At 35.7% G+C, this 15,561-nt stretch overlaps 2 protein-coding genes across 2 annotated transcripts in view; one reads left to right on the top strand and one right to left on the bottom strand.

Annotated features, from left to right (window-relative positions):
- The window catches only part of LOC148085262 (nuclear receptor ROR-alpha A-like), a 40,092-nt gene extending 38,354 nt beyond the window's left edge, over nucleotides 1–1,738 (bottom strand). The window contains exon 1 of the mRNA XM_087783419.1: nucleotides 1,326–1,738. Within this exon, the coding sequence (XP_087639545.1) occupies nucleotides 1,326–1,461 (136 nt within the window). The 5' untranslated portion in view covers nucleotides 1,462–1,738. The remainder of the gene's footprint in view (nucleotides 1–1,325) is intronic.
- A 12,291-nt stretch (nucleotides 1,739–14,029) lies between these two features.
- On the top strand, nucleotides 14,030–15,360 carry LOC148085261 (C-type isolectin Sp-CL4-like). The gene is made up of 5 exons (XM_087782363.1): nucleotides 14,030–14,122; nucleotides 14,192–14,355; nucleotides 14,426–14,566; nucleotides 14,630–14,747; nucleotides 15,208–15,360. Exons 1-5 carry the CDS (start codon nucleotides 14,056–14,058, stop codon nucleotides 15,276–15,278), a joined length of 561 nt encoding a protein of 186 aa, XP_087638489.1. The 5' UTR covers nucleotides 14,030–14,055; the 3' UTR covers nucleotides 15,279–15,360.
- Nucleotides 15,361–15,561: the final 201 nt, after the last annotated feature.

Genomic DNA, 15,561 nt, shown 5'->3' with positions numbered 1-15,561 from the left:
GTGAGGCAGAAAATATGATACAGTGTGACAGTTATTCTCTGGTCATTAATAAATTGGATTGAAGATTTTTCAACTGAGAAAAACGCAATAACACAATAATTCATCATACAATCTATGTTTTTGCCTGATAATATTTATTTTTATCAATGTATTTACTAAGTTATAAACCTTTACTTTTACCTTGTAATATCTCTCCTTATTTTTTTATTTTTTTTTAAATTTACCTTATAGTCTCCCAGCTGGTGTGGGAACCACTTTGGGGACCCCTGGTTAAACAATATAGCTGGGGGGCGAGGAAAGTCCGGGGCCTCTCTGTTGAAGCTGCTGCCCCCGCGACCCGAACCCGGATGAGCAGGAGACGAGACGAGTACATTTTTAAAATTCATAATTAAATCGCTAGTTTCTGTCTAGTCTTTGTTTGTCTTCTCCTCTTACGTAAATCAATGAATAAATAATATGCAGTACAAAATCTGTGGAGAATAATCCATTTTAAATTAACTTGTAAATAAATAAACTTCATAGTGTTTCTGGCGAGAGATGAGAAAATTCTGAGTTCAATTTTGAGTCAAGGAAAAGCTGCTGCCTGGAAGAAGACACAATACATTTACAATAATTATCATTATTATTTTTAATAACTTGGAATAGTTCAATAAAAAAATGCAAATAACTAAGATTTTAAACTGCAACGTCTCGTTTATCGAAGTGATATATTTCAAATAATACTAAATAAATGATAAATATAATAAAATCGTACTACGTTCAAATCATTACAAACTAAAAAATGAGCAGAAAATCATGATACCATGTTATTCTCTGGTGTAATGTCCGGTCATTAATAATATTAATAATAAATGTCATTGTTGAAAAAAAAAAGAATTATTTGCTGAGAATAAACTCCAGTACTACCAGTTATTTTAGACGTTAATTCAAAAATGTTTAGCCTAATAATATTTATTTTCATTAATGACTTTATAGTCTTCAGACAATTTAATAATTTGAATAACATTATGAACCTTTTTTTTTACTTAAATTAAATAGTGAATATTTTTCTAATCCCCTTAAAAAAATATTTTAATAAATAATATATGTCAGAATATAAGGATGATAATGAATTGTAGGTTGACTTCGGATGTTTTTGAAGATGATTTTTAACTACAATTCTCAGGGATTCCGTCGCGAGTGGCTCTTGAGTTGAGTCCGATTTCGAGTCACCGTCTTCGGCTTCACCGACTCTCAGCCTCCGCTGACAGAACCATGTGTGGAGGATCAAACTTCTGCCACATTTTCCAGCAGAATCACAACCACAAGTCACTCTTCAATCCTACCTTTGCTGGAGCTGGATGAGCTGGAGCCTGAGGTCAAACGATCCCCGCCGAGCACCGGCTTCTCTCGCTCCTCCATCCCCGGCTCCGAGCTGCTCTTTCCCGCGTCACTCGCCGAGTCACTCGAGGTTGAATCCATCCGTGGAAAAAAATGAAACCCACCCCCACACAAAAAAATACCTTCTCGTCACAAATCCCTTCTCTTGTGTGTCGCCAAAACGATGATATTTCAGGCGGACGAGGCTCGTCGAGTCGCTCCCTGGACGCTGAAGTCAGCGCCTTGTGAGACGATCTGAAGCCGAGCTGAGAGAGAGGGAGGGCGGCGCGGAGGAGAGCGAGGCTTGCCCTCCCTGGAGGATCGTAGCTGAGGCTTCATGTGTCAATCAAAAAGGAGAAAATAGGCTCAAACAATAGTGTTGTTGTTGGACTTGGAACATATTTTAATGGTGACTAATAAAGCAATAATGACTGTGTTATTAAGGGTGTTTGTTTTTATTATCATAATGGGAAATGAGGTGTGTACACGAAAGTTACACGATTTAAAAAAACCTTGTCAAAATAAAAACACTTCCCCTATGTAGATTCATAATATACAATACACTCTGGCGATACGATAACTATCACAATACTGGGATAAATAGTGTAGTAACAAGTATATAGGTGTAGTATTGTCGAGTACTTGACTCTGGTGTTGTGATAGTGTAGTAACAAGTATATATGTGTAGTATTGTCGAGTACTTGACTCTGGTGTTGTGATACTGTAGTAACAAGTATATATGTGTAGTATTGTCGAGTACTTGACTCTGGTGTTGTGATAGTGTAGTAACAAGTATATATGTGTAGTATTGTCGAGTACTTGACTCTGGTGTTGTGATAGTGTAGTAACAAGTATATATGTGTAGTATTGTCGAGTACTTGACTCTGGTGTTGTGATACTGTAGTAACAAGTATATATGTGTAGTATTGTCGAGTACTTGACTCTGGTGTTGTGATAGTGTAGTAACAAGTATATATGTGTAGTATTGTCGAGTACTTGACTCTGGTGTTGTGATACTGTAGTAACAAGTATATATGTGTAGTATTGTCGAGTACTTGACTCTGGTGTTGTGATACTGTAGTAACAAGTATATATGTGTCGTATTGTCGAGTACTTGACTCTGGTGTTGTGATACCGTAGTAACAAGTATATATGTGTAGTATTGTCGAGTACTTGACTCTGGTGTTGTGATACTGTAGTAACAAGTATATATGTGTGGTATTGTCGAGTACTTGACTCTGGTGTTGTGATAGTGTAGTAACAAGTATATATGTGTCGTATTGTCGAGTACTTGACTCTGGTGTTGTGATACCGTAGTAACAAGTATATATGTGTAGTATTGTCGAGTACTTGACTCTGGTGTTGTGATACTGTAGTAACAAGTATATATGTGTAGTATTGTCGAGTACTTGACTCTCGTGTTGTGATACTGTAGTAACAAGTATATATGTGTGGTATTGTCGAGTACTTGACTCTGGTGTTGTGATAGTGTAGTAACAAGTATATATGTGTAGTATTGTCGAGTACTTGAGTCTGGTGTTGTGATACTGTAGTAACAAGTATATATGTGTAGTATTGTCGAGTACTTGACTCTGGTGTTGTGATAGTGTAGTAACAAGTATACATGTGTAGTATTGTCGAGTACTTGACTCTGGTGTTGTGATAGTGTAGTAACAAGTATATATGTGTAGTATTGTCGAGTACTTGACTCTGGTGTTGTGATACTGTAGTAACAAGTATATATGTTTAGTATTGTCGAGTACTAGACTCTGGTGTTTTGATACTGTAGTAACAAGTATGTAGTATTGTCCAGTACTTAACTCTGGTGTTGTGATACTTTAGTAACAAGTATATATGTGTAGTATTGTCCAGTACTTAACTCTGGTGTTGTGATAGTGTAGTAAGAAGTATATATGTTTAGTATTGTCGAGTACTTGACTCTGGCGTTGTAGTATTTACAGACCACATGACTCTTGACGAAGTCGTAACTGATTTAATTTGTTTTTCAAACCAAAATATGTCCAAACATCAGCTTTAAAAGGTGCTGGAGTCGACTGTATCCTCTCGTCCTCAGTCATCACCGGGATCTTGCGGGATTTCATTGTTCGTTTAGCTGCTGAGGACGTAAGGGCTGCTGCCATCTAGTGGCCGGAAGTTAAATTGCAACAGGAAAATGAATAGACAGTGTGAATATTCACATGTTAATTGTTTAAAAAATGGAATTATTTTATTTTATTTTATACACACATTATTTAGCTATAAACCGCCAAAGCAAAAGAAAATAAGGTAACATTTGAAAAAAATATTTGTGGGCCAAAGATGAAAAAAATAATATAATAGTAATGATCAATACAGTATCGTGGAAAAAGAACATCCCTATATCGCTACAACTATATTTTCTAACACCCTTAGGACCAAACTACTGAATATGAAAATAAAACCGGCAACTATACACATGTGATATATATGTATTTGCCTATTATATGCGTATACTATGTAATATACAGTATACTATGTATTATGTGTAAAATGGATTATATTAGACGAGACAAGACATATATTGTAAATATATTCTGTATTTTTATTGATATATGTTTAAAAAATATGTGGCAATTTGCTACAAAGAAGTATAATTGAACTTATTCGGAACTACAGTGTTTTGTTGTAAGTAAGTAAGTAAGTAATTTTTATTTATATAGCGCTTTAGCAGACCAGGGTTGTGTTTTTATTTAATTTGGCTATATTTTAAATTGTATTTCTTTTGTAAGTACAAATAATGAATTACAAAAATTACATATGTTATACAACTTCAACATTAAATTAATTCCATTCAATCCAGGTTAGCCATGTCAGTAGTGTTTACCGTAACCACACCCACTCTGCTGTGATTGGTCAAGCTTCAAGGTTGGTCACCGCGCATTATCAATCCCACAAGTATCCACCTCCAAGGGACACGTTGTATGAACAAAGCGGGCCTTGATTACGGCTGAAGTGAGAGAAGCAGTTATCACGTCTTAATGAACTCTCGTAACCTCTCGTTCGCCCAGATTTCAAAGCAACTTTAAAAAGTAATAAGTTGAAAACATGGACATGATGAGGAACTTACTGCGTCTTGCTGAGAAGAACATTTACTACATGTCAGGAGTTGGAGTTTGACATAAGTTAACCTTTAAATATATATGTCAGAATGTACAAAATCCCACTTTTTAAAAAACATTATCTGCAGACTCTTCTTTTTTAACAGTTTGTCTCAGTTATCTTCCCATTCAAACCCGCCCAGCTCTGTTTCCACAAGCCTCTTTACCTTTTCATCATCTGCTTCTCTTTCTATCCCTAATTTTCTTTCACAATGGCTGCAACACTTTAGAGTCCAGGATGTTGCTCTTGATTTCATCACCTTAATTAGCTCAAATGCAATAAAAGAGCTGAATATGAAGATTATTTTCGGGACTTTCCGCCGCCAGTTGAAAGCCCCGGGAATGTTTTACTTATTTTCATCTTCAGCTCTTGATTCCTTACAATTAGAATTAACTAAAGTTTTAGACGATGAAAAACTATGTGTTAGTTTGATTTAATCTCTATTATAGAGAAATATGAGCATTCAAAGGTCAGATGCAATGTTTTTAAACTTCCCTTTTTTGTATCCGGATCAATGCTGGCCTAAAAATCTAATAATTATTTATTATTCAGAGATTCTGCGCAATATTTAAACATAGTATCTTCTCTTTTTTAATAATTGTATCTTTAACATATATGTTAAATCTTCATGAAGTAGAGATACTTTTATTTTTATAGCCCACTAGATGTCACTCTCTGCTCTAGTGATAATAAACCCTTAACATAATTTTCAAAACAACAGCGCCACCTACTGGTTTCTCCAGCAGATTCAACAACTTTCTTTTACCCACCTCTTTTCCGGATAATAACTATTATTTAATACAATGATATGTATTGGGTTTTATTTTATTTATTATTATTATTAGTGATGTGTCAATGAAGCTTCATGAAACAGTGTTATATATTCAGAGGACAGTAGGGGGCGCCCTCAGCTTAAAAATGATGTGAGGTTTCAATAGAACAACTTTTCAAAGCAATAGATTATAGAGCAAAGAGTGACATCTAGTGGACTCAGGATGACACTGGTTCATGAAGCTTCATCAACACATCATAAGTTTTTTCTATTCATAGGTTTACTTGTTATTGTGTTTTTAATATATTTTGTCTCCAATATTTTCATTAGAAATACAAGATATCAAAATAAAACTCTTTTTTTTTTTTTTAGGAGAACCAAAATGTAAATAATAGAATCCTATAATTGTATATAGTAGTGATGTGTCAATGAAACTTCATGAAACAGTGTCATATTCTTCAGAGGACAGTAGGGGGCGCCCTCAGCTTAAAAATTATGTGAGGTTTCAATAGAATAGATTTTCAAAGCAATAGGTTATAGAGCAAAGAGTGACATCTAGTGGACTCAGGAAATAATGACACTGTTTCATGAAGCTTCATCGACACATCACCAATTATTACGTTATTTAACATTAATCTCTCTTATTTTTTATTCATTATTTGTACTTTATTCATCTATTTTCATTACATTCATCACATTGAATTCCTTCATTCAGTAATTTCACCACAAAAAAAGTCCTTTGTTGTGTTATCGATTCTGATTCTTTAAAAAACAGAAAAAACACTTTGATCAACCTAACACTACATGTATATACTATCAGAAGGTGAAAGAGGGGGTACTTTGTCTAGTTTGTTGTTTTTGAGCCAGATGAAAAGAAAGTCTAATCGATAGAATACATTTTCAAAGTTGTTCGTATTCAAGGACTTTTATCTTGGTTTGTTGTTACCTCAGATTCAAAGGCTAATTGTTATGTCCTGTGATTTGTTTCCTTACGTCGTACTTCCTGGTTTTATTGTGAAGTCCTGATCCCCCCGTGTTTGTCTTGTCAACTTCCTGATCCGATTTCCAAGATTCGTGTCACCTGTGTCTTTGTCTCACCTGCGCTTTTTGTTACTAAAGTAGTTTGTTCATCACTCCTGTTTCTTTCCTCTGCATTTGTGTTTCCTGCCCCGAGTCCTGACACTCATGAATCATTTGTTTCTCCTTGTTTAAGATCTATAGTTTTAAGTGTAAGATTAATAAAAATAAAGAAATCTCGCTTTACACGTTCATAGTGAAGTTCATTCAGCTGTAATTTGAGAACTAAGTTATGTTTTCCTTTCATTAGTGATGTGTCGATGAAGCTTCATGAAACAGTGTCATATTCTTCAGAGGACAGTAGGGGGCGCTCTCAGCTTAAAAAATGATGTGAGGTTTCAATAGAATAGCTTTTCAAAGCAATAGATTATAGAGCAAAGAGTGACATCTAGTGGACTCAGGAAATACTGTTTCATGAAGCTTCATCAACACATCAAAACCTTTTATTGTGCTTTTATTTTGGTTGGTCACTTCCTGTTTTCTCTCTCTAAAGGCAGTATTTCTACCACCTGACTCGTGACTAATATGCCGGAAAAAAAGGTTTCCACATGTTGGCTGCGACTATTAATGTATGAGATATTGGACTTTTTGTACTTTGTTTAATTAAAAAAAAAAACTCCTGTTTTCTGCTTCAGAATCACACTTGGGTTTCTTCATATACAGTTGTGGACATTAAGAACTTAATGTCTGCGTATGCACTGATGCAACGTCTGCGTCATGAAACCACATTTTTGCTCATGACTGCCTTAAAAATGGATGAAAATTACGACTCACAAAAATATCACTTATTAATATGTCATTTATTTTCCAAATCTTGAGGAACATCTGTCATGTTTTCATTATTATTATTTTGGTTTTATTTTGTCTCACTTCCTGTTTTCTTCCTTCAGTCCACTAATGGCTCACTGCTGAAATTTAGGTCATTTAGAGACTTTGGATTTTGGTTTTCTTTGTTTACTTTTGTTGTATTGTTTGGACTTGTTATTTATTAAATGTGTTGTTGGTTCAAATTGAAAGTGTTGTCTGCTGGTTAAGTGACGTGCACTTGAGTTAAGTCTAGTTTATATCGTGACAAAATGATCTAAAAAATGCTTATCTTAAATCTAAAATCTGAATAAACAAGTGACAAATAAAGTAAAAACATACTGAGCAATTTAAGCAAATAAAAAAAACAGAGGATAAACCGAAGCTAGCTTGACACATGTTTTATTTAGTGGTAGTATATATGTCTCGGTGATAGTAGCATTTACACAAATAAATACATATTTCTATATTAAAATGTTCCCCCATGAAGTTCTCAAACTTCCAGTCCCAACCCCTCCTTAGATTAACCCTGAAGAGCAGCAGCCGTTTCCACGGTGATCAGAGAAAAACCGAAGCCTCCGTGGCGACGTGTTTTCGGAATAACAGCATGTGAGTCATCACTGGACGAACGTCTCAGTTCAATAATTCAGCGATCCTCTGTAAGCATGAATTATTGAGTCTGAAACTGCTCACATGAATATTTCCTCTCATCTGGAATCTCTTTTCTCATGTTCGGAACTCGCAGTTTGTTTTCTACAACTCCAGGGAGAAGTACACGTGTGTCAACTTTTCCTGAACCCTGGTGAAAGTAGACAATAGTGGCTCGGATTTGGGAGCCGTGGCCATGTTTGACCTGTAGCTGAAAAAAATAAAAAAAAATGTTGAAGTTTGGAGTGATTTTCTAGGTAAAAATCATAAAATGTGCCACCTAAATGTCACTCAACATCGTTACACTGGATCTTACTACACAAGCTGTGAAATAAACATCGAGTTAGTCGTTAATTAAACGAAAAAAGTGAAACAATGTGCCAAGAAAATCATCCATTTATGTCAAATCTTCTTCTATTCCACCTTTTTTCCTTTTAATATATTTCAAGATGAATATAAACAAAGTCTAAACTCATGCATATTTTTCAATTTCCCAACAGCTATCCAGTAGTGGTGTGTCAATGAAGCTTCATGAAACAGTGTCATTATCTCCTGAGTCCACTAGATGTCCCTCTTTGCTCTATAATCTATTGCTTTGAAAAGCTATTCTATTGAAACCTCACATCATTTTTAAGCAGAAGGCGCCCCCTGCTGTCCTTTGAAGAATATGACACTGTTTCAAGAAGCTTCGTCGACTTCGTCCCTAACTGAAGCCTCACTTGACTTTTTTTCCCATTTGTGTCCTTTTTCATTTCTTGTATAACTTTAGCTACACACAGTTTTGATCTCATTTCTAGTGATGTGTCGAGAAAGCTTCATGAAGCAGTGTCATATTCATATGCAACCAAACCGGTGGCAGTAACCTCACCCCATAGCCTATTCTATTGAAACCTAACATCATTTTTAAGCAGAAGGCGCCACCTACTGTCCTCTGAAAAGTATGACACTGTTTCATGGAGCTTCATCGACAAATCCCTGGATAAACTATCCAGATGTTTCCTGATCTGCTTCCTCTAGACAGGAAGTCACATAGACCAAGAAGACAATGATGAATCTTCTCCTCTCGGCTCACAAGGTGTCTTGGAAAGTGTGAGGGAATATTTAAGAGGCCTCAGTAAAGATGTATGAGGCCATGCGGGGAAATATAATTAGCACGCTTCCTCCTCGCGCACAACCAACATTCAGATTTAGAACTTTTCAAACAACAAATTGGTTCCCAGTGGGAAGACAAATCCAGAGTCTCGCAGGTTCCTCGACTCTCTTGGTGCATGTTGGATTCAAACACTCGCATCACAGACAACTTGATTATTTCTGGTGTGAAATTCTTGAAAACTTAGTTTAATTTCCTTGAGTCTCTTTTTCATCCCATTAACAATAAGAATACATCATAATAGCTCAAATTCTTAGTGATGTTTAAATGGAAACACAAACATGGAAAGGTTTGTCTTTAATCAATTTAAAAACCTTCAGATAACACATCACAACTCAAAATAATATCATCTAATAAAACCAATTCTAACATATTTCTGCACTAGTTTTGCTAAAAAGAAAGAAAAAAAGAAGCATAAAAATCAGTTTCCTATCAATGCCTCTCCGACCAATGGATTATCATTTTACAATATATTTTGATACTGTAGCAACAACAATATATTGTTTCTTTTAAAGACTTTTTCTGTCTGGATTGTACAACAAAGAAATGATCAAATAGTTTCTCTAATCAAATTTGAAAGTGTTTGTAGGAAAGTGTTTCTCAAAATATGAACAACAAATGTAAACTTATATTAACAATGAAGTACATTAACACAAACAACCTGGAGCAACATGTAATATCCAGTATCTGTCAGTATTTAATTTAACTTTAAACTTTGTTTTAAAGACTAAATGAAATAAAAGCTAAGGTTAAATATATATTTAACCTTGAAATAACATTTAAAGTTATTTTATTTAGTAAAGAAATAAAAGCATTTGATCTGTTATCAACAAGATTCCAAGTTAAGTTAGTAAAGCGTTTAACTGTGTAATGACTAAACTAAACTTGTTAAATGTATTGTTGTGTCATCATTGATCCTGAAGTTTGTCGTCACACACAGAACTCAGCGCTTTCAGTCTTTAAACCAGTATTAAACACAAATTATTTATTGTATGAGGCAAATTCCAACGATGAAGTCAACATTAACATTAATCCTGTGTTGTTCTCAGTATTACCTTGATCTTTAAAGTATATACTTTTTTGAGTATTGTTTTGATTGTTAAAGCGCTTTGTGACCCTGGTCTGGAAAAGCGCTATATAAATAAATATTACTTACTTACTTACTTACTTACTTAACACTAACAACATAGTTCTTTATTCTTGACTTTCATGCCTCCACGAAAAGTTTCTCTCGTCTCTACAGAACAGCAAAGTGAACTTCTTCGTTTTGTTTCGTCTTTCTTGTTTTTCTTCTTATATTTTTTTGTGGTGATGCTTCTCCTCCAAACATCCGCTCACGTCTTCACTGCAGCAGAGCCGCTGTTGTTAGCAGAAATATTATAGTTGTATTTAAAAATATCGATACAGTTCTATTGAATATCGATACAGTTACGGGAATAATAATAATAATATATGATATATTGTCATGTTGATATTTTCTTACACCCCTGCCGATAGTCAATTTTCTTTACTTAAAAATGTTTAAAATTATAATTAGAATGTATATTTTACTAGAAAAATCAATGAAACAAAAACACAACTCCTCATTTCTACCCATGTTTGATTTAGTCCAGATTTTTGTTTTTCCAAGTATAGAATTCAACACCTTTTTAATAATAAATACTAATGAGAACCTTTGAACAGCAGGTGGCAGTAGCGGTTCGTAAGTCCCTCGCTCAACACACACTATCACCAGGAGCAAGAACAGAGGGAATCGTGGATCCAGATGGTGATTCAGAGCCACCAAAAAATAACAGTAACAGAACATTTAGTTAAAATCTTCACATGAATGTGATCGTTTGATTGAATCATTAGTTTTTAAAAAACGTTTTTTACTCTTGCGTGAGCAGCAGTAAACAGAAAAAATATCATAAATATGTATTCATCCATTTTCAGGTTATTCTGATGACAAACAAACGAGAGACAGGATCCGCAGGTTTTGAACCCGCAACCTTTTAATCATGAAGCCGAACTCCAGGCTCCGGCGGTTTGTTTCATGCACGGAGCAGAATCAACGCCTCAGATGTTTAGCGGTGGTGACGTCAAGTCTATTATGGAGTCTTACAGAAGTCTGAAGCTCCAGCTCTGATCTCTCCGGAGCAGGGTTCATGAGACCGTTCAGAGCCCACGGCCGGACTGTCGTTCGTTCATTGTCTCACGCCGTCAAACCAGGAATCTCCTTCGTTGGGAAACAAGACAATGGCGTGATAAGAACCCGGTTCCCTCTCTTATCTCCGCCTGAATCGCTAATGACGTGTCACAATGGTTTCATCACACCCCGGCGCTGATTAAACACAAACTACAAAGGGAAGTTTTTAAATTATAATGCCGGGCATTAATACTTGCTGCATATTTTCTTTTCTTTTAATAAGATGCGTTAATTTACATTCTGCCAACTGCTCTGGCGAGGAAGAGTTTAAAGTGAAAGTTCACTCACAATTCAAATTTTTATTTTCTACTCATGTCGAAGATTATTTTCGGATGAATCTGTTCCTTTTCAGAGTTAAAGTGCACCCAAAGTGTTGATTTAAGTGTCTCTTAAAATGTTCTAGGACCTCTATTGTACTCATAAGTATGTTTTTTTCAGAAATCTATCATTTAATAAAGATATTTACATTAGAAAATGCGCCTAAGCCCCGCCCACTTGACAATCTCTGTTTTGGCTGAGATGAAATCTCGTCCAAGCAACCACGCCCACTCTGCTCTGATTGGTCAGTCTGACCAGCCTCTTGTGTTAGCGGCTAACTCTTAGCAGCCGAGGCGGAACAGCCATAATACATGGGCGTGATCAGACCTTTTTGTAGGCGGATAAGGGGATGGGGATAACTTTATTAAGTAATAACTGCCCTTTAAAGACAAAAATGTTTGTTCATTTTAATGTAGCGACTGGAGCAAAGTTGTTTTCATCTTCATCTTCGTCCAAAAAGACACTTAAAAACATCAAAATACCTCCATACTGCTCGTCTGTAACGTCCCTCTCCAATATAGTCTTACTTAAATTTAAAAGTGTAAAAACATATGGAGTGCAAGAATGCTCCTCCCCAGATGCAACGCTAATAAACTCAGGGACTCATTCATTCCTCGTGCTATTAGATTGTATAATTCTGAGTTTGTAGGCAGGAGCAGAGTGGAAGTATGGTTTTCTATGTTTGTATCCTATTCTTTGTGTAACTTTGTTTGATCTATGCACTTTATATTTGCACTTTGTCATCTCTTTGCACTTATTTGGAAGTTTGCTAAAAAGGGGAAGGGAATTTGTTTCAAGTGCCTACTTTTTCAAAATAAGATCTTCTATTATGGGTTCCTATTTATTTTTCTTTTTTCTTTTCATGTTAAAAGAAATCCATATTTTAAAAGTGTTCACATTCATTCACTATGTCGAAGTAATCAGAACACAAAAGTCTGTAAAGGTTTCTTCTCTCTCCACTTATAGGAATACAAGCTATTATATGTAAACTTAAACTTAAATCTGTCAACAACAGTGAAACCTTCTGCAATTCAAGCATTAGTTAAAGCTTGAACAACCATCTATGATCATCAGAAACTTAGAAAACAATAATATTGCATCACCGTACTTTTCTTATTTTGCCAAAAAGATTGACATCCTAGTGCATATGATCATAGTTGAACCTTTACTTGTTGCTACTGTCAACGCCTTGTATTGAGTGCGTTCCATTTCTCAGCCTTGAGGAGCTTTAGAGGATAATCCAGTAGAGAATAACAGACTAGGATGTCATGCTTCTATTCCTAGAACCAGCGTCATTGAATAAATATACATTCTGAGCAAGGATTTTGAATGTTTAAAGGCTAGTATTTGCCTTCACATTTAAAATATATAATGTGTTATTTATTTACATTTTAAGCATATTCTATAAGCTCAATATAAATTCATACATTTTTACAATAATTCATGAAAATTCTAATTAAGATTTATTTATTTTTGTTTGAATTTGAGATAACAATGGTAGAGATGGTGGTTAAAAATAGCACGATGACATTCAGCAGAAACTAATTCATTACTGGAATATAAATCCATATTAGATGCTTTTTTGAGGCTTTAGAATTCTAGTTTGATGTTTTAACCATCATAGCTATAGAGCCGATCCTAGATGCCCATGGATGGGTAGACATCCAAAGTGTGGCTTGATTTTATGTGGCCATCAGGATGTCCGAGTAAAGCTAAGAAGATTGAAAATATTGAATTGTTTTTTTTGTTGCATCTTTCTTTCTATTCGCAGCCCTTCACAAATGTCATGTAGCCCAGAAATGATGGGAATACTTTACCTGTGCCATGATGAGTTTTAGTTAAACCATGATAATGTTTTGTTAAAGCGGTTCAACCGTTTAGCTTGTTGAGGATCTCCTGATGTTTAGCTTGTTGACTAGAAAAACAACATATGTTTATTTCCTCTTGCCATTGGGATGTTGTTACATTTAAATGTTGACTTTATTCTTCCCCCAGAGACATTCTTGCAAAACATTTGTTTGAGTATTTAAATGACAGCCCTATAAAAAAACAAGAACCAGGAGCAGATTCGGTTTATTGTGGACCGACAGCTAAGGTGAGTCCTTTAGATCCAACAATTTCATCTTAAACTTTAATCTATTGTCGTTCTTTTTTATCTTTACAGTGATAGTTTACAAGCTTCAGTTTTCACTCATTGTCTACTCACCCTCATGTCGACTAATATTGGATTATTTTCAGAGTAATCTGTTCTTTTTAGAGTTATAGACGAAAATGTTTGTTCATTTTAATGTAGCCGACTTTACAGACGAGCAGTATGGAGGTATTTATATGTTTTAAGTGTTTTTTTTGGACAAAGATGAAGACGAAGTCAACTGAGCTCCAGTCGCTACATTAAAATGAACAAACATTTTTGTCTATAACTCTAAAAATAACAGATTACTCTGAAGATAATCCCAACATTAGTCGACGATGAGGGTGAGTAGAAAATGCGAGTAGGATTTTGCGTGAACTATTTCTTTAAATAATTGTAAAAAGTACAAACTGACGTGATGTTCTTTCTGTTTTATCAAAGAATCTCTTTCTTTAAGTGTTAGAAAGATAATGACGATGCATCTTGGGAAGGTAACTGCGTTCCTGCTGGTGCTCCTTACATCAGGCTTAGCATCAGGTAAACACTGACGCATGTATCACTAGAAAAGTACTCAACAATAACAAACAAGTACCTTCTGTGCTGCAGATATGGGGAGCATGTGCGACGCCGACTTCCCGGCCGTGCCCTGCAAGGCTACGATCAGATTCATCAACAGCGACTACAAAGATACAGACAAGTGGTTCCAGCTCGGAGAGGGCAGTTGTGTGAAACTAGAGTTGCTGCCTGAGCTCAACTGGTGGAGTGCAGAGGTGAGAAACACATGACTTTAAAAAAAGAGGGTGATTTATTGAAACCTTTTTGACTTTTTAAAAATTCCAGACCGCCTGTAGACTCTACACCAACGGAAATAATTCCGGCCACTTGGTGTCCATTCGCGACGAGCAAGAGTTGAACGGAACCATCTGCGCTGCGTTCAGGAGAGTCCCTTTTAGGCGCAGTTACTGGATCGGACTCAGCAAGGTAAATAAAAAACTCCAGTCTTTAAAGATGCACCACATACTTGAGTGTCAACTATTATCTTAGATCCATGGTAGGCAACATCTCTGGACCGACGGGTCTGAGTATGAATTCACCAATTGGGGGGAGAACCAGCCCAACTTCTTCCATGCAGCACAGTCTTGTGTTGAGATTAACTATCTTGGTAAGAAAACCATCTGTTCCATAAATACATTCATCCAGATGTTGCTTAAGCTAGTGATGTGTCGATGAAGCTTCATGAAACAGTGTCATTATTTCCTGAGTCCACTAGATGTCACTCTTCGCTCCATTATCTATTGCTTTGAAAATGTATTCTATTGAAACCTCACATCATTTTAAAGCTGAGGGCGCCCCCTACTGTCCTCATGACAGTGTTTCATGAAGCTGCATCGACACATCACTAGCTTAAGCCACTGGTCTTAAAAATGCACATTTGATTTAAACTAATGTATCAATGCAATTCAGTTAAGAAACTGCTTTGTTTCAATTTAGTTTTTGTCCTTAACCCTTGAGATATCTCAGGGTCAAGGTGACCCATAAACAAATGGGCCTTTGGTTCATCCTGACCATGAGATAACACAAGGTTTAAACAAATTGTTCTAATTCTATTTATTTTTCTCCAGGTTGGGGCAACTACAATGATGTCATCTGTCTTCTATCTAAATCCTACATCTGTCAAGTCCGGCTTCAATAATTTTCCCATGAGCGTCTGCAGATAGAACCCGAAGTTCACATCTGTTTGCAAAAGACAAAATAAAGATTAATAATAAACAACACCTGCTGGTTTTGTTTCTGCTGGGATCAACCAAACTTTGGGGGGTTGGCACTGGTCAGTCCCAAAGGACTCGCCACAGTGTCATTGTTTTTCAATATTCTGGGATTCACTTGAAAGTAAACAAGCTCTGGACCTGCACTGTCCTCTTTTCGGTCAATTATAATATGACTTCAACCACAACATGGGTATTTGGATCAACTCA

Source organism: Callionymus lyra, chromosome 2, assembly GCF_982586985.1.
Source record: "Callionymus lyra chromosome 2, fCalLyr1.hap1.1, whole genome shotgun sequence".
Lineage (NCBI taxonomy): Eukaryota > Metazoa > Chordata > Actinopteri > Syngnathiformes > Callionymidae > Callionymus > Callionymus lyra.
The sequence above is the reverse complement of the archived record's forward strand: the minus strand, read 5'-3'. Positions and strand labels throughout refer to the sequence as shown.